Consider the following 24,897-nt stretch of genomic DNA (forward strand, 5'->3'; position numbering starts at 1 on the left):
CTTATGTATTAGCCATGGACTCATATGGTTTTTGCAGTCATCCACAAATGTTCAGAAACCAGCAGATTTCAGAACATTTTTATGTTGACAGCTCTTTTCAAATGATTGCATTCTGATTGAAACACATTTGATCGAGTGTAAACATTAAGATGCTTTTAAAGTGCTTGTGAATTTTTCTGGATGGAATATTGCAGGGGATTTTGCCTGTTTTCTTGCCTCATTGTTTATCTCATTGGTGTTGAAAAACCTCTTAAATGCAAGGAATGTACCTCAGAGGCAATCTCCTGCAGCTGGCACCCACAGACCCCCCCACACTCACCCATCCAATTCTCCATCCCCCTTCAATTGGGTGTCAGGTGCTGTTGGATTGTTAATTATTGGGTAAAACCCAGTGTTTTGTCCACAAGAAGCCCAAAGTCTAGCTTGCTGTTTTTGTCTTTTTGTAACAAGAAGTCAAAAACCACTGGGTTGTTTTTTACATTTCCTTTCCTCTCAAGACAAATCTGAGCTCCATTCAGGGACCTATATGGCACTGGTAGCTTAGGATTTCTAATTTTCTTTAAGAAAACTAACAGCAAGAATAATTTACCTCATGCGGGAAGGAGGGGTTCTGGCGCCAAGGTGTCCCTGGCTCTTTCCTTCTTCTCACCCACATAATCTTCTCATCATGGGCCAGACAACCGTGTACTGCTCATACCTGGAATCCTGGGCATGTGCCTTGACCTTCTAAGTTTTTCTTCAAGAGAAATGTTCCCATTGCACACATGCAGGAAAACTGGTCACCCAAATACCTGGGCTGCTGTTACTGAGAAGCAAAAGAAAAAAATACTAAAGATGGAAACTTGGGCTGGGGCTCAGTCGTAGAGAACTCACCTTGCACGTGTGAGGCCCTGGGTTCCATCCTCAGCACCACAGAAAAATAAATGGATAGAATAAATTATTGGGTCCGACTCCAACTAGAAAAAATATTTTAAAAAAATACTGAAAAGGCAATGGATCTAGCACTTAGGGAAATGCAAATTACAACTGCATTGAGCTTCTTTTTCACTCCAGTAAGAATGGCAATTATCAAGAATACAGTAACAATAAATTGGTGAGGATGTGTGGGACAGGGAATGCCCACACCTTTTTGGAGAAACTGCACATTGGTGTAACCCCTCTGGAAAGACGGATGGAGATTCCTCAAGAAACTAGGACTGGAACCAGCGTCGGACTCAGTTATCCCACTCCTCAGCATAAAGAGGATAAAATCAGCATATTACAGGGATACAGCCACATCAATGTTTATGAGAGAACAACTCACAATAGCTAAGCTACAAAACCAGCTTAAATGCCCATCAACAGATGAATAGATAAAGAAATTGTTATATATATACATGGTGGAATATTACTCAGCTTTTAAAAAGAATAACTTCATAATATTGCCCAGTAAATGAATAGATCTGGAGAATATCATGCTAAAGTAAAATAAGGCAATCCCCCAAACCTAATCTATATCACAAGGAAGGTGGGGTCAAGAAGTAAAGTTCTGTAGATGAGGCAAAGGGGAGCAACAGGAAGGGAGGGGAGATAAGAACAGAAAAGACAGTAGCATGAATCCACCATAATGTTCCTATGTAAATATTTGAAAATACCTAAGTGAATCCACCCATAATGATCACCCACAAAAATGGGGTCCAAAGGAGAATAAGGTATATTTTATGTTTGGATAAGTTTACCACAGTGAACTCTATGGTCATGTATAACTAAGAAGAACCATAAAATAAAAAAAAATTAAAAGTACTGAAAAGACCATGGGACCAAATTGATAGCATCATAGCCTGATGAGGAAATGTCTTTAGGTACATTCCAGAATTTTCTAAATGGCTCCCCAATTGGATGCTGCCAAAGGTGTTGGAGCCTGTGGGAAGGTGGAGGTTCAAGCCTCTGCATTCATCTGCAGGTGCAGTGATCCCAGGGGACAGGTAATCTCGAGGCCTCCAGTTAACTAAGGCAGAGATGAGCAGGGTGCATTGGAGTCTATGGAGTTATTTACCAAATTAGAAAAACCTGGAATTTACCTTTCTGGACTCCCAGTCAAACCCAAATTGTTTTTCCTTAAAGAGACAGACCCTTGAGCCCCTCTTAAGGAGAAGTCTTCTCTGTATTATGTGGCTTTTGCACCACTGAATTGGGGAGACAAGACCATAGCTCTCTTTGGAAACACATTGGATTTGTTTGCATCAAGACAAGCAGGTAGGGTTTGTCGTTTTTCTTTTTCTTTTTTCTTGCCAAGTGCAAAGTATTCAGCTGATACTAAGGATGCACACCTGGGCAGGGTGTCTCTGGTTTTGGGAGGAGGCAGGATCCCATTGCCTGGGATCCAGGGGACTGGCAAGAACCAGGAAGAGTACCCAGGGTGGCCTTGATCTGTGCAAGGCTGTTATCCTTTGGCCACCGCAGGTATTTCTCTCAAAAAGAAAGAAAGAAAAAAAAGTGGCACACGTCTGTCATTCCAGCGGCTGGGGAGGCTGAGGCAGGAGGATGTCGAATTCAAGCAACTCAGTGAGACGCTGTCTCTAAATAAAATTAAAAATATGGCTGAAAGGGCTAAGAGGTCGAGTTCTGAATTCAACCCCCATGGCCAGAGAGTGAGAGAGCCCAGTGCTGCTGGAGTTTACCCAGGTCTGTGCTCTCCTGGGTCTCTTCTGTGTTGATCTCCTTATTCTGCCTCCAGCTCAATATGGACTGAAGATACAGATTCAACTCAGCTGGAGAAAAATAAGCTCTCATGCTGCCAACCCGGTGGGAGTTCCCTCCAAGGCGCCTGCCAGGCCCCCTGGGAGCCTCTACCAGCAGTTCCCAAGGGGAGAAAGGCCAGTTCTGCTTGGAGAATTTTGCACAGATAAACAGAGGGACAAGTCAGCATCCTAAAGATGCTCTGGGAGGTCTTATTGTAGGAGAAGGACCAGGTGATGAAACTCAAAAATTGACTTCAATTTCCTAACATCAAAACCCAACAGAACTTAGAATTCTGGTCACCCTAACCCTTACCCAATGCCCAGACCTCAAAAGGAAAAGAAAAAATAAAAAAGCCCTGCCATTCTGGTTTCTTCCTTGCCTGGAGAAGATATTACCCCCCTGACACTCAAAAGGAAGGCTCGCTGGGCTCAGGCTGGGCAGAGTGGAGACTGACTGATGCCCTGTCCAATCAGAAGCCCCTGTGTTGAGCGTTATCCAATACTGAGCGCAAGCAGCGAGCAGGGGGCAGGCTTCTGCACTCGGGATGGGATTTATTTCTCCTGGGTTCATGGTTTCATGATTCCTGCAGTTAGACTCCAGGCTTCGCTCCATGCCCAGGATCCCGGGTGGCCCTGCCATGCAGGGGCCGAAGCTCTCCAGGGCAGGCTTGGCTGCTGGGCACCAGGAAATGGTGAGTGTGCAGTGACCCCTAGTGCCTGGACAGAGAGGACAGGCAGGGAGGCCGTCTGGCGGGATTGGCTGTGGGGAGAACCCGAGCTGGCCGACTCCAACCCCATCTCCTTGCGCTCTCTGCGTCCACAGGCCTTAGCCCCTCGGGGAGAAAGCCCCTCAGTCCCCCTGGCCAGCCGGGTGGGGAGCGTGACAGTGGCGGAGACCCCTCGCAGACTCTCCATCCCCTGGGGCAGCCTCAGCCCCTGAGTTCTGTCTCGCAGGTGAGCGTGACTACCCAGCATCTTCCCGGGCTGTGGTGATTGACAGGTGGGACCACTAGAAATCCAATCTCCAAGTCGGGCGATGGCGCACACCTGTCATCCCAGTGGCTGGGGCGAGGGCCTGATGCAGAAGAATTGCGAGGTCAAGGCCAGCCTGGGCAAGTTTGTGAGGCACTTATAGACTCAGGGAGACCCAGCCTCGAAATAAAATGCCAAATAGGGCTGAGGATGGAGCTCAGTAGTCGAGCGCCATTGCGTTAAATAGCAAAAAATTAATTAATTAATTAATTAATTAATTAATAAGAATAATCAAACCTCCAAACATGGTTTTCCTGCAGGAGGGGAGCTGAGGTTTACAGGAACCTCGCTTATTCCTGTGGACTTTGTTTTGTGTTTTTTTGTTTGTTTGTTTTGGTAGTTAAAAGAGGGGTCATTTACCACTCAGCTATGAGCCTGGTAGTTTTTAGTTTTTATTCTGACCCAGGTTCTAGCTCAGTTGCTGAGATTGACCCGGTTAGGGTTTGATTGATAATGACTTTTGCATTCCAATTAAGTGTATGATTTTTACATCCTGGTGGGTTTCTGGGTGGACTTTGTTGACATCATGATTCCTTGATGACAATTTTAATAGTACAGATTCACAATGCACATGTTAGGTAATAAATTCTTTTCTTTCTCTTATAATTTTTTGCTCTTATAATTCAAAACTCTCTTGGTTAACTTTAACTTTGTAGTGAATTTTAGGACTGGATCTTCCATTAAGAGTAAAGCATGCTGGATTGTTTATTAGTGTGTCATATTTATACATAATACTACATGCATATGGACCCGTGTAAAACTTCCCCATTGTATTTTATACTATTTTTAATCTGAATATACCATGACTATTAATGTATTATCCTGGTCCTATGAACTGATTGCAGCAAGTCCCTGTGGGGGGGACTATCATGTGTCTTTAACAGCAAAGCAGTTTCCACAAATAGTTAAGAAGCAGTTAAATTCTTTGAGTTTGTTAGAATTCTTTTGTTTCCTATCTTCATTGCTACTATTTAATTTTCTCTCTGATAGGGTTTTAGTTTACATTTCTTAGGTTTCTAAAGATGTTGGATTCTTTTTATTCTTATTATTGAACACATGGTTATCTCCTGTACAAATTGGAAGCTCAAATCTCCTCCCTGAATTTCTTCTGTGGTGGGTTTCAGAGTGTTGTGACCCTGAGAATCACCACTCAGTGGGCCCATTTCATACCTAAAGGGGCTGATATCTGCAGGGTCTCAGGTTTTTCTTCCTCCTGAGATTTTGGTTTTTTTGGGGTGGCATGGGGGCATAGTGGATTGAATGCAGAGCACCTTTACCACTGAGCTACATCCCTCACACTTTTTATCATTTAGCTTAAGACAGAGGCTGAGTCTGGCCTTGAAATTGTGCCTCAGCTTCCCGAATGGATGGGATTACAGGTGTGGGCCTCCTGCCTGGGTCCCCCTAAATGTTCTAAATTTAAGGGAAGCAAAATATCAGATCCAGAACCCCATCTCCCAGATGAAACCTTTACACATGTATAAATGAATTCCTCAAATTCCAGTACCCTGTCCCCATTTCCAGTGACAATTTTCCTCCTCAGTGTAATAAAATAAGAAGCAAAAGTTTTGTTTTCTGTTTGAGCATTTTGCATGAGAGAAAAGTACACTAAAAACCACTAGACATTTGTAAAAATGTGTGTGTGCGCGCGCACGTGTGTATTTTCCCTTCCTCTCCCAGGCCAGACACCTTGTCAGAATGTCTTTGGGCTGAGTGTCCCCCCTGTGGACTGCATGTCCGTGGGGTCTCATGCTCTCTGTGATATTTTCCTGGTCCAGGTTTGGCTCTGCCTGACACGAGGATCCCACACCTGGCACATCTGAGGTCTCTTGAGCATCTGATAAATATCAGCAACCTATTGACCTATGAGCAGGTGCATTTAGGGGAAGTAGTTTCTCAGGGGAGTAGGTGACTGCCCTGCAGCTGGGAGGAGTCCCCTTTGCCAGAGCCACTTCAGAAATTTCCTCGTCCTGGCTCCTGTGGATGCTGAAATAGTGATGGGCATGCAGCCATTTATTAACACACTGGTTCAAGTTCCTCTGGGAATGCATCCAGAGTTGTTGTTGTTCTGTTAGCTTTTAAAGAACTTCATGCTATTTTTAAAAATTGTGTGCCCTAAGCTTATATTCTAGCCCATGTCATCAGCATGTCTCTTGTTCCATATCTATGTCATTGGAGGACTAGTTCCTTCACCTTTTTGATAGGAGCCTTTCCCACAGCTGTGCTCAGGCTGCAGAAACTCTACTAGTTGTCTGGTGACTGAATTCCTGATGCAATTGGTTAGAACCTAGGCTGCCTGTGCTCACTGCAATAAGGTGGTGTGAGCCTGTTCTATAAAGAAACAGGGAGCTATGGTTTTCATCCTTTTCCATCACTCCGGGGTGGGGGGGGGGTGATAGTAATCCCAGGAAGAGCTTGCAAATCAATGTGAAGCCACTTTTTTTTGATACAGGGAGATTTGCACATGCACAGTTGCCATTGCTCTCAAAGCTTGGTGGGTTAGGATGGAGTCCCTGGAGTGGAAAAAAATGTTGGGATCCTGAGTGCCTGGACATACTCCTTCCAGAAAGAACTGGTCAGGACTGGAGTTATTACTGAGGTAGGGGGGAGAGCGCTCAGGCAGGGCTGCTGGGTGGACTGCATTTCTCCTGCCTACCCTTAGGGACTGGCTAGAGAGGAGCTCAGCTGTTAGCAACCACAGTTTGCAGATCATGCTGGCAAATCCCTTCTAGGGATAAACTGGGACCCTCGATCTCACTCCCCTTCTGCACTGGTCCCATGGATAAAGCTTATGACCTTCCACAGCTATAGAAGACCACCCCTTTTCCACACCTGATACTTGTGTATATCTAGTTCGTTCTTCTATTAGTACCAGACAAATTGTGTTTCCAGTGACAAGTCATTTAGTGTCCAATGTGTTCCATTTGTGACCCCAATAAGTTTTCATCTAATCTGGGTGACACTGGATTGGGGTATTCTGTCCAAATTATGTAGCACATCGCTCAAGGCAGGACTAATGCCCAAGTGTCCCCCAACTTTGCCTGCCCTTCAGATGGTAGATATTTTCTCAGTGGTCCAATGCATAGGTTTCTCAATCCATGTATAACTTTATTTATAGGGACTCAAAACAGAAGTAGGTGTTTATTTGTATCCATGTGTGAAGAGAATCCAGGAGCCTCCTATTCTGGTATAATTTTGAAACATAATTCTACTCAATATGTGCTTCTTCAGTGTGCTGGAGTATAATCCAGTACCACGCATGTCCTGCACCCAAGTCCTACCAGTGCTCTGTGCATCCAGTTCCCACACCGCCCTTCACGTGGGTTGTCTTGTTCATTCACATCAAATCTTCCACTGCAGATCGTTGCAATTAGCTAGGCCTTCTCATTCCACTTCATAATAATATTGACATTTACATACATATGGAGTCATCTATGAAATTTCTGCATTGTGATTTATTTTGGTCCTCAAATTACTGCAATATGATAATTTTATAATATGCATTAGTACCTGGTAATGATAGCTCCTGCTTTTACTATTAGAGTTCAGAATTCCTGGCTAATTTCATATCAATTCAGCCTTCCCAGAGAATTTTCAAATTGTTTGCTTTGGTCCCTTCTTCATTGAAAAGGAAATAACCATGAAATTTTGATAGGGTATTGCCATAGATGAACTTGAGGGAAGCAGTCCTCTTTATAATGAGGAGTCCTATCATCTATAGCCAGGGTGTGTAATTCAGTCTTTTATGTGCTTATCTGTATTTGTATTTTTTCAAATTCTGCAGATGTACTATTTCAGTATGCTTATATGTGAAATGTGACATTTATGTGACAGCTATATAAAACTGACATGGTGTTTCATAGTATTTGTCAAACTGCATGCAATATGGCAAACAAAATGTGGCTGATTGCCAGAAATGGTTATTTTCCATAGTTTATATTTATTCCCAAATGGACATCCTATTTCACCAGACCTCGGGTCTCGGCTCTGGAGGAGTGTGCTGTGTCCCCATATGAACAGGTGCTGTAGGGTTTACATCTGTTTCTGTGCACCTTCATGATAACCACACATGTTCTTCAACACTGTCTCAATTTGTGTTCAATGTGACTTTATTGTACAGTGTCTCCTTTCTAAAGACGTTGATTGCTTTGTGATGAAGGGACAGTTAGATACCTGCTATTTGAAGGGGCTGTTCACGGCTTTTGCCTGCTTTTCTCTTGTAGTCTCTGTTCTCCTTTATTAGGAGAGTTTGGTTAAAGGTGGGGCAATTGGTTTCTTTCATCTGTCACTTCTCCTTGTTCTCTTTAATGGAGTCATTTGAGGAATAGAATTTTTGTTTTCATATATACAATTTATAAATTTAAAAATATGTTTTCTGGGGCTGGGGATGTGGCTCAAGCGGTAGCGCGCTCGCCTGGCATGCGTGCAGCCCGGGTTCGATCCTCAGCACCACGTACCAACAAAGATGTTGTGTCTGCCGAGAACTAGAAAATAAATATTAAAAATTCTCTCTCTCTTTCTCTCTCTCTCTCTCTCTCTCTCTCTCTCTCTCTCTCTCTCTCTCTCTCTCTCTCTCTCTCTCCTCTCTCAATTTCTCTTAAAAAATATGTTTTCTGTAAATTTGAAAAGGACTTTTTTCATTCTTTTTTTCTTTTTGTGAAACTGGGGATTGGAACCAGGGTGTCCTATTACTGAACACTATCCTCAGTCCTTTTAAAATTTTTATTTAAAAATTTTTATTTTTTCTTAATTTTTTTAAAATTAATACTGCCTATTTATTTTTAAATTTAGGCAGTTTTTCAATCAGTTGCTAGGGTAAGCTTCACAATAGTGATCCCCATGCCTCAGCCTCCAGACCACTGGATATATCAGGTATGTAGCACCAAATGCATCCTATCTCAGTTAGTTTTTTTTCTTTCTTTCTTTCTTTCTTTCTTTCTTTCTTTCTTTCTTTCTTTCTTTCTTTCTTTCTTTCTTTCTTTCTTTCTTTCTTTCTTGTTTCTTTTTTTCTAGATGATTTTTATGGTTTTTATTATTTATTTAAATACACGACAACAGTGGAATGCATTATAATCCTTATTTCACATAGAACACAATTTTTCATATTTCTGCATATAAAGTATGCTCACATTAATTTATGCCATTATACATATACTTTTTTGCATTACAACTCTTAATACACATATATATCAAAATTTTTCATCTCTCTTTGTATATAAGGTATGTTGACACCCAATTCAAGTCTTCATACATAAACTTTGTGTAAAGATGTTGATCACATTCCATCATCTTTGCTAATCCCCGGTGCCCTCTTTTTCCCTTCCACCCCTCTGCCCTATTTAGAATCCATCTATTCCTCCCATACTCTCCCTCCCTAACCCACTATGAGTCAGCTTCCTTATATCAGAGACAACATTTGGCATTTTTGGGGGAGTGGATTGGCTGACTTCACTTAGCATTATCTTCTCCAACTCCTGCATTTACATGCATGTGCCATGATTTTGTTCTTTTTTAATGATGAGTAATATTCCATTGTGTATATAAGCCACATTTTCTTTTATCCAGTCATCCACTGAAGGGCATCTAGGTTGACTCCATAGTTTAGCTATTGTGAATTGTGCTGCTATAAACAATGACCTGTTTGTGTCCCTGTAGTGTGCTGTTTTTAAGTTTTTTGGTATAGTCCGAGAAGAGAAATAGTTGAATCAAATGGTGGTTCCATTTCCAGATTTCCAAGGAATCTCCATACTGATTTCCAAATTGACTGCACCAATTTGCAGTCTCACCAGCAGTGTATCAGTGTACCTTTTTCCCACACCCTCGCCAACACTTATTGTTTGTCTTCATAATAGCTGCCCTTCTTACTAGAGTGAGATGGTATCTTAGAGTGGTTTTAATTTGAATTTCTCTGACTGCTAGAGATGATGAGCATTTTTTCATATAATTGTTGATTGATTTTATATCCTCTTCTGAGAAGTGTTTTTTCAGATCCTTGGCCCATTTATTGATTGGAATATTATTATTATTATTATTTTTGGTGTTAAGACGTTTGAGTTCTTTATATACCCTAGAGATTAGTGCTGTATCTGATGTATGAGGGGTAAAAATTGCTCCCATAAAGTAGACTCTCTATTCTATTGTTTTTTTTTTGATAAAAACCTTTAGTTTCAATCCATCCCATGTGTTGATACTTGGTTTTAATTCCTGTGCTATAGGAGTGTTATTAAAGAAGTTGTAACCTAATCCCACATGATGGAGATTAGGGCCTACTACTTTTTCTATTTGGAGAGTCTCTGGTTTAATTGCTAGATCCTTGATCCATTTTGAGTTAACCTTTATGCATAGTGAGAGAGAGGGTTTCAATTTTATTTTGCTGCCTATGGATTTCCCATTTTCCCAGCACCATTTGTTGAAGATGATATCTTTTTTCCAGTGCATATTTTTAGCACCTTTTTCTAATATAAGATAATTGTGGTTTTGTAGGTTGGTCTCTGTGTCCTCTATTCTGTACTATTGGTCTACCAGCCTGTTTTGATGCCATTACCATGCTGTTTTTGTTACTGTGGCTCTGTAGTATAGTTTAAGGTCTGGTATAGCAATGCCACCTGCCTCCCTTTTCCTGCTAAGGATTGCTTTAGCGATTCTGGGTCTCTTATTTTTCCAGATAAATTTCATGATTGTGTTTTCTATTTCTATGAGAAATGCCATTGGGATTGTGATCATAATTGCATTAAATCTGTAGAGTGGTTTTAGTAGTAGGTCCATTTTGATAATATTATTTCTGCCTATTCAAGATAAAGTTAAATCTTTCCATCTTCTAAGGTCTTTGATTTCTCTTTAGTGTCTCTTAGTCTTTATTGTATAGATCCTTCACCTTTTGTTGATTCCCAAGTTTCTTTTTGTTTTTGAAGGATATTGTGAATGGGGTAGTTTTACTCATTTCTCTCTCAGAGGATTTGTCACTGATATATAGAAATGCCTTTGATTTGTGGGTGTTGATTTTATATCCTGCTACTTTGCTGAATTCTAGTTCTAGATGTTTTCTAGTAGAGTTTTTTGAGTCTTCTAGGTACAGAATCATATTATCAGCAAATAGTGCTAGTTTAAGTTCTTTTTTTCCTATACATATTCTTTTAATTTCTTTCATCTGTCTAATTTCTCTGGCCAATGTTTCAAGAACTATATTGAATAGAAGGGGTGAGAGAGGGCATCCCTGTTTTGTTTCTGATGTTAGAGGGAATGCCTTCAGTTTTTCTCCATTTAAAATGATGTTTGCCTGAGACTTAGCATAGATAGCCTTTAAAATGTTGATGAAAGTTCTTGTTATCCCTAGTTTTTGTAGTGATTTGAACATGAAGGGGATCTGTATTTTGTCAAATGCTTTTTCTGCATTTGTTGAGATGATCATAAGATTCTTATCTTTAAATCTACTGATGTGATGAATTACGTTTATTGATTTCTGTATGTTGAACCAATCTTGCATCCCTAAGATGAATCCCACTTGATCATGATGAACCATCTTTTTGATATGTTTTTGTATTTGATGGCCAGAATTTTATTCAGAATTTTTGCTTCTGGTTTTTAGAGGTATTTGTCTGAAGTACACTTTTTTTTCTGTGTTTGTCTGATTTTAGAATCAAGGAGATATTGGCCTTATAGAGTGAGTTTGGAAGTGCTCCCTCTTCTTATATTTCATGGAATAATTTGAGGAGTATTTGTGTTAGTTCTTCTTTGAAAGTCTTGTATCCATTGAGCCCTGGGCTTTATTTATTTATTTATTTTTGTTGCTAGGCTTTTGATGGTGTCTTCTATTTCATTTCTTGAAAATGATCTGTTTAACTTACTCAGTTTGTGTAAGTCACATGATTCTAAACATTTGTTGATGACTTCAATATTTTCTGTTTTATTGCAGGAGAAATTTTCAAAATAATTTCTAATAATCTTCTGTATTTCTCTAGTGTTCATGGTGATATTTCCTTTTTCATTATGGATTTTAGTAACTGGATTATTTCTCTCCTTCTCTACAGTAGCATGGATAAGGTTTTATCAAATGTATTTGTTTTTCAAAAAGCCAACTTTTCATTTTGAAAATTTTAAAAAAAATTAAAAATATATGGCAGTGGAATATATTACACTTCTTATTAGACATATACAGCACAAATTTTTATATCTCAGTGTATAAAGTAGTTTGACATCAATTTGTGTGTTCATACGTGTAATTTGGTGGAATATAATAGACATCATTATCCATCCTTGCTAATCCCTTTCCCCTCCCTATTCCTCCCACCAATCTTCCCTAAATAGAATTTATCTATTTCTCCCATGCTCCCCCTTCCTACCCCACTATGAGTCAGCCTCCTTATATCAGAGAAAATATTCAGCATTTTTATTTCGGGTTTGGCTAACTTCAATTAGCATTCTCTTCTCCAATGCCATCTATTTACCTGCAAATGCCATGATTTTATTTTCTGTTTTTGCTGAGTAATATTCCATTGTGTACAAATGCCACGTTGTGTTTATCCATTCATCCACCGAAGGACATCTATGTTGGCTCCATAATTTAACTCTTGTGAATTGTGCTGCTAAAACATTGTGACTGTGTAATGTAGTATGCTGTTTTTAAGTCCTTTTGGGTATAGACCAGGGAATGGATAGCTGGGTCAAATGGTTGTTCCATTCCCAGTCACTCTGTCAATTTTTATTTGCTTCTTTTGTTCCAACTTCATTGATCTCTGCTCTGATTTTAATCATTTTCTGTCCTTTTCTGCTTTTGCTGTTGATTAGTTGTTTTTCCTAGGGCTTTGAGATGTAATTTTAGGTCATTTATTTGACTTTCTATTTTTTTAAGGAATGATCTCCATGCAATAAACTTTCCTTTTAGTAATGCCTTCATAGTGTCCCAGAGATTTTGATATGTTATATCTGTGTCCTCATTCACCTCTAAGAATTTTTAAATCTCCTCTTTGATGTTTTCTGAAACCCATTGTTCATTTACTAACATATTATTTAGTCTCCTGGTATAGGAGTAGCTTCTATTTTTATCATAGATTTCTAATTTTCTTCCATTATGATCTGATAGAATGCAGGGTAGTGTCTTTACTTTTCTGTATTGCTTAGAGTTCCTTTTTGGCGTGGCTTATGGTCTATTTTAGAGAAGGAATCATTTGCTCCTGAAAAGAAAGTGTCTTTGCCTGTTTAAGAATGAAATAGTCTATGTATGTCAGTTAAATCTAAGTTATTAATTGTATTATTGAGTTCTATAGTTTCTGTCTGGATATTGTTTGGAATATCAATCCAATGGTAAAAATGGTGTGTTAAAGTCACCCAGAATTATTGTCTTGTGGTCTACTTGGCCCTTAAACTTGAGAAGAGTCTGTTTGAACATAGATGCTCCATTGTTTTGGGGGTGTGTATATTTATAATTGTTCTTTCTGGTTGTTGTATGGTTCCTTTAAGCATTATGTAGTGTCCTTCTTTATTCCTTTTGATTATCTTTTACTTGAAGTCCACATTATTTGATATAAGAATGAAAACCCCTGCTTGCCTCCACATTTCATGTGAGTGGTGTGTTTTAATATTTATTTTTTGTATATGGACACAATACTTTTATTATTTAGTTTTATGTGGTGCTGAGGATCGAATACAGGTTCTCACATGTGCTAGGCCAGTGCTCTACCACTGAGCCATAGCCTCAGCCTGAGTGATATATTTTTTTTCCAACCTGTCACCTTCAGTATGTGGGTGTCTTTTCCTATGATGTAAGTCTCTTGGAGGCAGCATATTTTTGGTCTTTTTTAAATCTCATCTGCCTGTCTTTTGATTGCTGAGTTGGAACTAAACTTTCCAGGTTATTATTGAGACAACATTTGTATTCCCAGTTTTTTTTTTGGTTTATTTTTAGTATTTAACTAAGTCAGATTCTCTTTGATAAGTTTTTCCTTTAGAGTGATACTACCCTTTTCTGATTTTTATTGTTGTTCATTTCCTCCTCATGAAATATTTTGCCAAGGATGCTCTATAGTGCAGGTTTCTGGTTGTAAATTTTTTAAATTTGTGTATGATGAAAGGTTTTTATTTTGTCATAAAATAACATCTGAATCGAAATCTAATTGCTAATCTAAATTTAATTTCTCTCCATATGATTCTTGGTTGGCATCCATTTCTTTCAGAGCTTGGTTTATATTGTTGCAGGATCTTGTAGATTTCAGGGTCTCAGTTTAAAAGTCAGAAATCAGAGATGGTGATTGGTTTTTCCCAGATGTAATTTGATTCCTTTCTATTTTGGCATTTGAGATGCTCTGTTCCTCCTGTAAGCTTGGTGTTTTCATTATGAGGTGCGTTGTTGTAGACCTGTAGTGTTCTTGTTCATTTGGTGTCCTATACGATCCTTGTATTTGATTCTCCAATTCACTCTACATATTTGGAAATTTTTCTGGTATTATTTCATTGAATAGATTGTTCATTTCTGTAGTTTAGACCTCTATTCCTTCATCTATCCCAATATTTGTTAAATTTGGTCTTTTCATATTATCTCACAATTCTTGGATCTTCTGCTCATGGATTCTTACCATCTTCACTGGGGTCAACTTTATTTTTTCAAGATTATCTATTTTGTCTCCAATGTCAGAGGTTCTGTCTTCCAAGTGATCTATTCGGTTGGAGATGCTTCCTATTGAGTTCTTTATTTGGTTTACTGTTTCCTTCATTTCAAGGATCTCTTATTTTTTTCAAAATTTTTTTTTTAAATTAAAATAATTCCTTATTGAAGTAATATTTTGCTTTCATTATTTGCTTATGTAGCTGTTTATCAAAATGATCTTTGGCTGCCTGTATTTGCTCTCATATCATCTTTTAATTCACAGAAAATTATGTACCTTCTCCCATTTATCCTGCTTTTCTGACCATGGATTCTAATAATGTAGCATCTTTGTTTGTGCCACATTCTTTCTTGGTTTCTCATGTTGTTCATGCATCTTCCATTCCAGATATGTGTTTTTAAGATATATAGCCATGTAGGCTTATAGTGTCCCCAATGGGTTTCAATACCTTCCTTTTTAAAAAATTTATTTTTTTTTTAAATACATGACAACAGTGGAATGCATTACAATTCTTATTACACACATGGAGCACAATTTTTAGTATCTTTGTATAGAAAGTATATTCATGCTAATTTATGCCATTATATATGTACTCATTTTTTTTGCAATACAAATCTTAATACACATATACATCACAATTTTTTATATCTCTGGTTGTATATAAGGTATGTTGGCACCAATTTGTGTCTTCATACATGTACTTTGGATAATGGTGTCATCACATTCCACAATCACTGCTAATGTCCTGCCTCTTCGCCTCCCCTCCAACCCCTCTGCCCTATGTAGAACTCATGTATTCCTCCCATGCTCCCCCTCCCTACCCCACTATTGTCAGCCTACTTATATCAGAGAAACCACTCAACATTTAACTTTTGGTTTTGCCTAAATTCACTTCTCCAATACCACCCATTTACCTGCAATTGCCATGATTTTATTATTGCTGAGTAAAATTGCATTGTGTATATATGCCCCATATTTTTATCCATTCATCCACTGAAGGGCATCTGTGTTTGCTCCACAGTTTGCTATTCTCTGCATTGTGCTGCTATAAACATTGACATGGCTGTGACCCTGTAGTAAGCTGTTTTCAAGTCCTTTGAGAATAGTCCCAGAAGAGAAATAGCTGGGTCAAATGTTTTTTTCATTCCCAGATTTCCAAGGAATCTCTATACAGTTTTCCATTTTGTTTGCACCAATTTGCACTCCCACCAGCAGTGAATGAGTGTATCTTTTCCCCCATATCCTTGCCAACACTTGTTCTTTCTCTTTATGATAGCTGCCATTCTCACTGGAGTGACATGATATCTTAGAGTGGTTTTCATTTGCATTTCTCTAATTGCAAGAGATGATGAACATTTTTTTAAATATTTGTTGACCGATTCTACATTCTTTTCTGAGAAGTGTCTGTTCAGGTCCTTGGCCAATTTGTTGATTGGATTATTGGGTTTTTTGGTACTTAGCATTTTGAGTTCTTTATATAGTAGATATTAGTTCTCTATCTGATGTGTGAGGGGTAAAAATCTACTCCCAGGATGTAGGCTTTCTGTTCACCTCAGATTTTTTTTGAGAATAAACTTTTTAGTTTGAATACATCTCATTTATTGACTCTTGGTTTTAATTCTTGTGCTATAGGCATCTTATTAAAAAAATTGGGGCGGCCTAGCCCCATGTGATGAAGATTATGGCCTACTTTTTTTTTTATCAGATGCAGACTCTCTGGTTTAAATCCTAGGTCCTTGATCCACTTTGAGTTGAGTTTACTGCATGGTGAGAGATAGGGTTTTAATTTCATTTGTTTGAAAATGGATTTACAGTTTTCACAGCACCATTTGTTGATGATGCTATTTTTTCTCCAATGCATGTTCTTGGCACCTTTGTCTAATATAAGATAATTGTAATTTTGTGGGTTAGTCTATGTGTCCTCTATACTGTACCATTGGTCTACTGGCCTGTTTTAGTGCCAATATCATGCTGTTTTTGTTACTATTGCTCTGCAGTATAGTTTAAGGTCTGGTATAGTAATACCACCTGCTTTGCTCTTCCTGCTTATAATTGCTTTAGCTATTCTAGGATTCTTATTTTTCCAGATGAATTTCATGATTGCTTTTTCTATTTCTATGAGAAATGTTACTGGGATTTTGATCACAATTGCATTAAATAAGTATAGTGATTTTGGTAGTATGGTTGTTTTGATAATATTAATTTTGCCTATGCAAGAGTAAGGTAGATCTTTTCATCTTCTAAGGTCTTCTTTGATTTCTTTCTTTAGGGCTCTGTAGGTTTCATTGTATAGATCTTTCACCTCTTTCATTAAGTTGATTCCCAAGTATCTTAAGGTTTTTTTTTGAAGTTATTGTAAATGGGGTAGTTTTTCTTATTTCCTTCTAGAGGCTTTGTCACTGATATTTTTTTAATGTGTGTTAATTTTATATCCAGCTGCTTTGCTGAATTCATTGTTTAGTTCTAGAAGTTTTCTGGTGGTGCTTTTGGGGTCTTCTAGGTATAAAAACGTATTGTCAGCAAATAGTCTAATTTAATTTCTTTTCCTATAGTTATTTCTTTAATTTCTTTCATCTGTCTAATTGCTCTGGCCAGTATTTCAAGAAATATGTTAAATAGAATTGGTGAGAGAGAGCACCCCTGTCTTGTTCCTGTTTTTAGAGGGAATGCCTTTAGTTTTTCTCCCTTTAGAATGATGTTGGCTTTAGCCTTAATGTAGAGAGCCAGTATGATGTTGAGGTATGTTCCTGTTATCTCTAGGTTTCTAATGTTTTGAACATGAATGGGTGCTGTATTTTGTCAAATGCTTTTTCTGCATCTATTGAGATGATCGTATTATTCTTATTTTAAAGTGTTTTGATGTGATGAATTACATTTATTGATTTCCATATGTTGAACCAACCCTGTGTCCTTGGGACAAATTCCACTTGATCTTGGTGCACGACCTTTTTAATGTTTTTGTATTCAATTTGCCAGTATTTTATTCAGAATTTTTGCATCTATGTTCATTAGAGATATTGTCCTGAAGTTTTCTTTTTTCATTTGTCCCTATCTGGTTTGGGGATAAGGGTGATATTGGCCTCATAGAAGGAGTTTGGGAGTGCTGCTGCTTTCTCTATTTCCTGAAATAAATTGAAAAGTATTGGTATTTTTGTAGTTGTTCTTTAAAGGTCTTGTAGAACTTATCCATCTGGTCTTGGGGTTTTCATGGTTGGTGAGCTTCTGATGGCATCTTCTATTTCATCACTTAATATTGGTATGTTTAAATTGTGTATGTCTTCCTGATTCAATCTGGGCAAATCAGGACTTAAGAAATTTGTTGATGCCTTCAGTGTCTTCTATTTTATTGGGGTATACGTTTTCCAGATGATTTCTGATTATCCTCTGTATTTCTGTAGTGTCTATTGTGATATTGCCTTTTTCATCACCTATGCTGGTAATTTGAGTTTTCTCTCTCTTTCTCTTCATTAGCTTAGCTAAGGGTCTGTTGTTTTTTTCTTTCAGAGAACCAACTTTTATCAAATTTTGTTTCTTTTGATTCAAATTCACTTCTAATTTTAATTATTTCTTGAATTCTACTTCTTTTGCTGTTGATTTTTTCTTCTAGGGCTTTGAGATGAAATATGAGATCAATTATTGACTTTTTCTTCTTTTAAGGAATTAACTCCATGCAATGAACTTTCCTCTTAGTACTGCTTTCATAGTGTCTAAAAGATTTTGATATGTTGTGTCTATTTTCTTGTTTACCTCTAAGAATTTTTTAATCTCCTTCATGAAGTCTTCTGTAACCCATTGTTCAGTCTATTTTACCAAATTTATTACTCTTTTAACTGCTTATAGAACTTAAAATATTTCAAGTTTGTCTTTTCACTAGGTGGAAGTGTCACTTTACATGTCTACAAACATTAATATTATATGAATATTTTACACATGGGGAATGTGTTATGGATGATACTTGAAACTAAGTGTATTGGGGAACTAAATCTATCTCATGAATGCAAAGCAACTACCAGATTGTTTTCAAAAGCTTTTTTACCACTCTTTTTGTCTCCCTTGGGCATAATCACCTATGAGAATATCATTGACAAGTCTGATTTGAATCTGGAATATCCGCCAAATTTCACATTCACTGATGGCAGAGAAGTTACAAGTTGGGCTTTTATTCAGTGCTTGTATTATGGTATATAACCTTCAGTTCACTCTGATATGGAATGTATATGCTGTTTTTAGACTTATCTATTTTCCTCTAAATTAGATAATGGAAAGTATCTTATTACATAATTAAAGTAACTCTCCTACATGACAGTCAGTTTTACTAACTCTTAATTCAAATTAAAAACTGAATAAAGTTTTGGTCCATGTTCTATTAATCTACTATTTTTTTTTATTTCAGGAGCCATTAACATTTGGGGATGTGGCCCTTGATTTTTCTCAGGAGGAATGGGAATGCCTGGATCCTGCTCAGCAGAATTTATATAGAGAAGTGATGTTGGAGACCTACAGCAACCTGCTGTTTGTGGGTGAGCATAACTTTTCTTCAAAATTCCTATCATTATTTAGTTTTCTTCCCTTGAAGTATGTCTTTTGGGATCTTCATCATAAGAATGAGTTTCAGATTTATGCTTTCAATAAAAAAAATGTGGTAGTTCTTGGTGCTGACAAGAAAATGTTAATGATGTTTTTTTTTTTCATTCTTAATGTTTTCCTTTGTTGGCATGATATATATCATTCACTTGACATATGGTTGACTTAGAGAAATGCAGTCATGTAAAATACTGTGGCCCACATATAGCAGAGGACATAGTTGAGGTAGAGGAGGAAGCCTAAATCCAAAAATGTTGATTGAGACGTTATCCAGCAGAAAAGATTTTTGAGAAGCTTTGATTTCTTTCTCTTGTTATCATAGAAAAACCTGTCCTGTGTTTTGTGCTTTAAAATTATCTAGTCTCCTGCTTTTCCTCCAGTAATGTTTCTGTACATTCAAATTAAGAAGAAAACACTCCCTTTGCCTTGTGAGTGTAAATATTATCTGATGGATCTTTCTTAACTTTTAAAAATATATTTTTTAATTCTTAATGAATTCCTATTTATTTATACGTGGTGCTGAGGATCGAACCCAGAGCCTCATACATGCTAGGCAACTCTCTACCACTAGTCTATAACTCCAGCCCCTTTTCCATTATTTACAGAAAGTTTTTGCACATTTCTGGAGACTTCTAGGTCCACACATTGTAATACATTACTATCATAAGTCAGTTTTTGTAATCTTATTTGTACATTTTTTTTCACTAAAATTTCCTTATCAATGTTCTCTCTGAATATGTGTAATGGATTTTCTGTGAAATTTACTGCCATGGAATGAATGTCAAGATGAACAAAGACTGCTCTTCTGAGAGATGGTGTAAGTTGTAGTAGAATAAGAGGATGTGTAAAATAATAAATCTGTGGATTTTACAATTTGGTTGGTTAATTTTTTCTTTATTTTTTCATTGTATATCGTAGGTTCCATGCTATAGACTGGGTTTCCTCATACTAGTTAATTGCTTCACAAATTAAGATATGCTTGACTTTTGTTTATATTGCCAATAATGTTATATGTGCTTTTGCTTGTATAAATATTAAACCTCTTTTGTCTATGACTTTTGTTTTTTATCTTGATTGGCTTTGCATTCTGCCCATGTATGTAGAAACTTAAATTTCCTATATGTAAATATAATGGGGATTGATGGCTGAGATACTCTAATGCTGAACTACAACCCAAGCTCCTTTTCACTCATAGTTGGAGCGAGATTCTCATTAAGTTATTGAGGATGTTTTGAAATTGCAATTCTTCTGCCTCAGACTTCCTAGTAGCTGAGATTTCACGCATGCCCATCATTTGTATATTGATGAGTCTGTTCTTATTTATAGGATTATGACCACATTATTTTAAATGTAGTTTAAGAAATGTTGCAAATTTATTTATCTTTTAATTTTCATTGTAATCAAAACCACAAAATAAAACTTACTGTCTCCAAAATTTTAAATATTCAGTAACATTGATTCAAATTGTTATGCAATATATCTCTAAAAAGTTTACATCTCAAAAAAAAAAAAAAAGAAAGAAAGAAAAACAATGCCTAGGAAGCAAGGGCTCATTTCTTTCTCCCCATCAAAAAACCATTCTCTTTTGTTCAAAAAGCTGTTTTTTAGAGATGTCATGTTCTAGAATTCTGCAATATTATTTCTGTGACATATTTCAGTTAATGTATATATATTTTGTCAAATAGATAATTTGAATAAATTACTTGACTTCAAAGTTCTATAGTTTCTATATTCCAAATTGGCTCATCTTTTGTTTTCAAGGGATATTTGATTTGCATCCCCCATGATGGCTCTGTTGAATAACAAGTAACAACACTGTGTGAAATGTTTTCAATTTGCTATTGATGTTAGGGCTTGGTACCACACTCATTCAGAAATCCATCTACCTAATTCTATGTCTGCATTTACAATTGAATGCTGTAACTTTTAGTATACTTTTTAACAGGGAAATATTGTAATGTAACTTCTAGTTTGTGGGATATTCACACAATTTAAAGGATGGATTTCTTTCCAAAAATATTTAACAACGGGAGTTTTATGATTATTACCTGGAGCCTATAGTTAAATTTAAATAACATAAACAACTTTATCTTTTAATTCTATCTCTCAATACTTGAACAACAGCATGCTCTCAAGTGTTCAATTTTTGAGAACTCTTTGAACATACCTATCACTTTTGACTTCAAATTTTTATTCCATGTTGGTTATAAAATAACTATCACTTAAATAATTATTAACCTTTGTTTAATACATAAAATTGGTCTATCCAATATAATATCCCACTTGCGATTAAGAACAGAGATTCTATATGTCTACAATGGTTTCAAAATATTTTCAAAATCTTATGCTTTGCAATTACCGTTTTGCTTTACTGTATTTCCCTTTTCAGTAAATGGGGATTGATGTCTCCTAGTATGACAGTGATTATTTGTTTTCATTCAACTTTCTAAATGTTTTCTTTGTGTGTTTGGGAAGTATGATGTACGTTGCTAATGTATGTACTCTTAATCCAGAACTTAGGAAAAGGTTCTTTTTCTCTATTTTGCCTCTTTTCAAAGGTTATTATTATTTTTTTTAATTTAAAACATCTTCTATGTCCATTAACTGTCTTAAACTATGTTTGGTGTACTATAATTTAGACAGCCCAGGTTTTGTTCAGTCACTTTTTTTTATTGGTTGTTCACAACATTACATAGCTCTTGACATATCATATTTCATACATTTGATTCAAGTGGGTTATGAACTTCCATTTTTACCCCGTATACAGATTGCAGAATCACATCGGTTACACATCCATGTTTTTACATATTGCCATACTAGTGACTATTGTATTCTGCTATCTTTCCTATCCTCTATTATCCCCCCTCCCCTCGCTTCCCATCTTCTCTCTCTACCCCATCTACTGTAATTCATTTCTCTCCCTTGATTTTTTTCCCTTTCCCCTCACATCCTCTTATATGTAATTTTGAATAACAATGAGGGTCTCCTTTCATTTCCAAGCAATTTCCCTTCGCTCTCCCTTATTCTCATACCTCTCATCCCTGTTTAATGTGAATCTTTATCTAATGCTCTTCCTCCCTGCTCTGTTTTTAGTTGCTCTCCTTATATCAAAGAATACATTTGGCATTTGTTTTTTAGGGATTGGATAGCTTCACTTAGCATAATTTGCTCTAACGCCATCCATTTCTTTGTAAATTTCATGTTTTTGTCATTTTATAGTGCTGAGTAATACTCCATTGTGTATAAATGCCACCTTTTTTTAATCCATTTATCTATTGAAGGGCATGTAAGTTGGTTCCACAGTCTAGCTATTGTGAATTGTGCTGCTATGAACAAAGATGTAGCAGTATCCCTATAGTACGCTCTTTTAAGGTCTTCAGGGAATAGTCCGAGAAGAGCAATAGCTGGATCATTCCCAGATTTCCCAGGAATCTCCATACTGCTTTCCAAATTGGCTGCTCAAATTTTCAGTCCCACCAGCAATGTACAATTGTACCCTTTTCCCCACATCCTCGCCAGCACTTGTTGTTGTTTGACTTCATAATGGCTGCCAATCTTACTGGAGTGAGATGGTATCTTAGGGTGGTTTTGATTTGCATTTCTCTGACTGCTAGAGATCTTGAGCATTTTTTCATATACTTGTTGATTGATTGTATATCCTCCTCTGAGAAGTGTCTGTTCAGGTCCTTGGCCATTTGTTGATTGGGTTATTTGTTTTCTTATTGCTTAATTTTTTGAGTTCTTTGTATACTCTGGATATTAGGGCTCTATCTGAAGTATGAGGAGTAAAAATTTGTTCCCAGGATGTAGGCTCCCTATTTACCTCTCTTATTGTTTCTCTTGCTGAGAAAAAAACTTTTTAATTTGAGTCAGTCCCATTTGTTGATTCTTGTTTTTAACTCTTATGCTATGAGTGTCCTATTGAGGAATTTGGAGCCCAACCCCACAGTATATAGATAGGAGAAAAACTTGGCTCCTATCAGACACAGAGTCTCTGATTTGATATTAAGCTCTTTGATCCATTTTGAGTTAACTTTTGTGCATGGTAAGAGAAAGGGATTCAGTTTCAGTTTGTTGCATATGGATTTCCAGTTTTCCCAGCAACATTTGTTGAAAATGCTATCCTTCATCTATTGCATGCTTTTAGCCCATTTATCGAATATAAAATAGTTGTAATTTTGTGGATTGGTTTTTGTGTCCTCTATTCTGTACCATTGGTCCACCCACCCATTTTGGTACCAGTACAATGCTGTTTTTGTTACTATTACTCTGTAGTACAGTTTGAAATCTGGTAGTGTTATACCTCCTGATTCACACTTCCTGATTAGAATTCCTTTTGTTATTCCGGGTTTTTTATTTCTCCATATGAATTTCATGATTGCTTTATCTATTTCTACAAGAAATGCCATTGAGATTTTGGTTGGCATTGCATTGAACCTATAGAGAACTTTTGGTAATATCACCATTTTTATGATATTAGTTCTGCCTATCCATGTACAGGGTATGTTTTTCCATCTTCTAAGATCTTCTATTTCTCTCTTTAAGGTTCTGTAGTTTTCATTGTGTAAATCTTTCACCTCTTTTGTTAGGTTGATTCCCAAGTATTTTATTTTCTTTTTGAGGATATTGTGAATGGGGTGGTTTTCCTCATTTCCAGTTCAGAAGATTTGTTGCGGATATACAGGAATGCCTTTGATTTATGTGTGTTGATTTTATATTCTGCTACTTTGCTGAATTATTTTATTAGCTCTAATAGTTTCTTTGTAGACCCTTTTGTGTCTCTAGGTATAGGATCATATCATCCGCAAATAGTAATAATTTAAGTTCTTCTTTTTCTATCTTAATGCCTTTAATTTTTTTTGTCTGTCTAATTGCTCTGGCCAGTATTTCGAGAACTATATTGAATAGAAGTTGTGAGAGAGGGCATTCCTGTCTTGTTACAGATTTTAGAGGGAATGCTTTCAGTTTTTCTCCATTTAGAATGATGCTAGCCTGAGGCTTATCATATATAGCTTTTACAATGTTGAGGTAAGTTCCTGTTATCCCTAGTTTTTCTAGTGTTTTGAACATAAAGGGATGCTGTACTTTGTTGAATGCTTTTCTGCATCTATCGAGATGATCATATGGTTCTTATCTTTAAGTCTATTGATGTGTTGAATAACGTTTATTGGTTTCCATATATTGAACCAGTCTTGCATCCCAGGGATAAATCCTACTTGATCATGGTGCATGATCATTTTGATATGTTTTTGCATCTGATTTGCCAGAATTTTATTGAGGATTTTTGCATCTAAATTCATTAGGGATATTGGTTTGTAGTTTTCTTTCTTTGAGGTGTCTTTATCTGGTTTGAGAATCAGGGTGATATTGGCCTCATAGAATGAATTTGGAAGTTCTTCCTCTTTTTCTATCTCCTGAAATAGATTGTAGAGTATTGGTATTAGTTATTCATTCAAGATCTTGTAAATCTCTGCTGTACATCCATCTGGTCCTGGGATTTTCTTGGTTGGTAATCTTTTGATGGCTTCTTCTATTTCCTCACTTGATATTGGTCTGTTTATGTTGTTTATATCATCCTGACTCAATCTGGGTAGTTCATATGTCTTAAGGAATTTATCGATGCCTTCACTGTCTTCTATTTTATTAGAGTATGGTGTTTCAAAATAATTTCTAATTATCTTCTGTATTTTTGAATTGTCTGTTGTGATGTTACCTTTTTCATCCCATAAGCTAGTAATTTAGGTTCTCTCTCTTCTTCTCTTTGTTAGCATGGCTAGTAGTCTATCAATCTTATTTATTTTTTCAAAGAACCAACTTTTAGTTTTGTCAATTTTTTGATTGTTTCTTTTGTTTTGATTTCATTGATTTCAGCTCTAATTTTAATTATTTTTTGCCTTCTACTGTATTTGCTGCTGATTTGTTCTTTTTTTCTAAGGCTTAGAGTTGTAGTGTGAGGTCATTTA

At 36.8% G+C, this 24,897-nt stretch overlaps 1 protein-coding gene across 1 annotated transcript in view; it reads left to right on the forward strand.

Annotated features, from left to right (window-relative positions):
- The first annotated feature begins 3,756 nt into the window (after positions 1 to 3,756).
- Positions 3,757 to 24,897, forward strand: part of LOC144371211 (uncharacterized) — a 164,781-nt gene continuing 143,640 nt past the window's right edge. The window contains 1 exon segment of the mRNA XM_078033637.1: positions 3,757 to 3,832. Coding sequence (XP_077889763.1) covers positions 3,757 to 3,832 — 76 coding nt within the window.

The sequence above is a fragment of the Ictidomys tridecemlineatus genome, chromosome 16 (genome assembly GCF_052094955.1).
Source record: "Ictidomys tridecemlineatus isolate mIctTri1 chromosome 16, mIctTri1.hap1, whole genome shotgun sequence".
NCBI lineage: Eukaryota > Metazoa > Chordata > Mammalia > Rodentia > Sciuridae > Ictidomys > Ictidomys tridecemlineatus.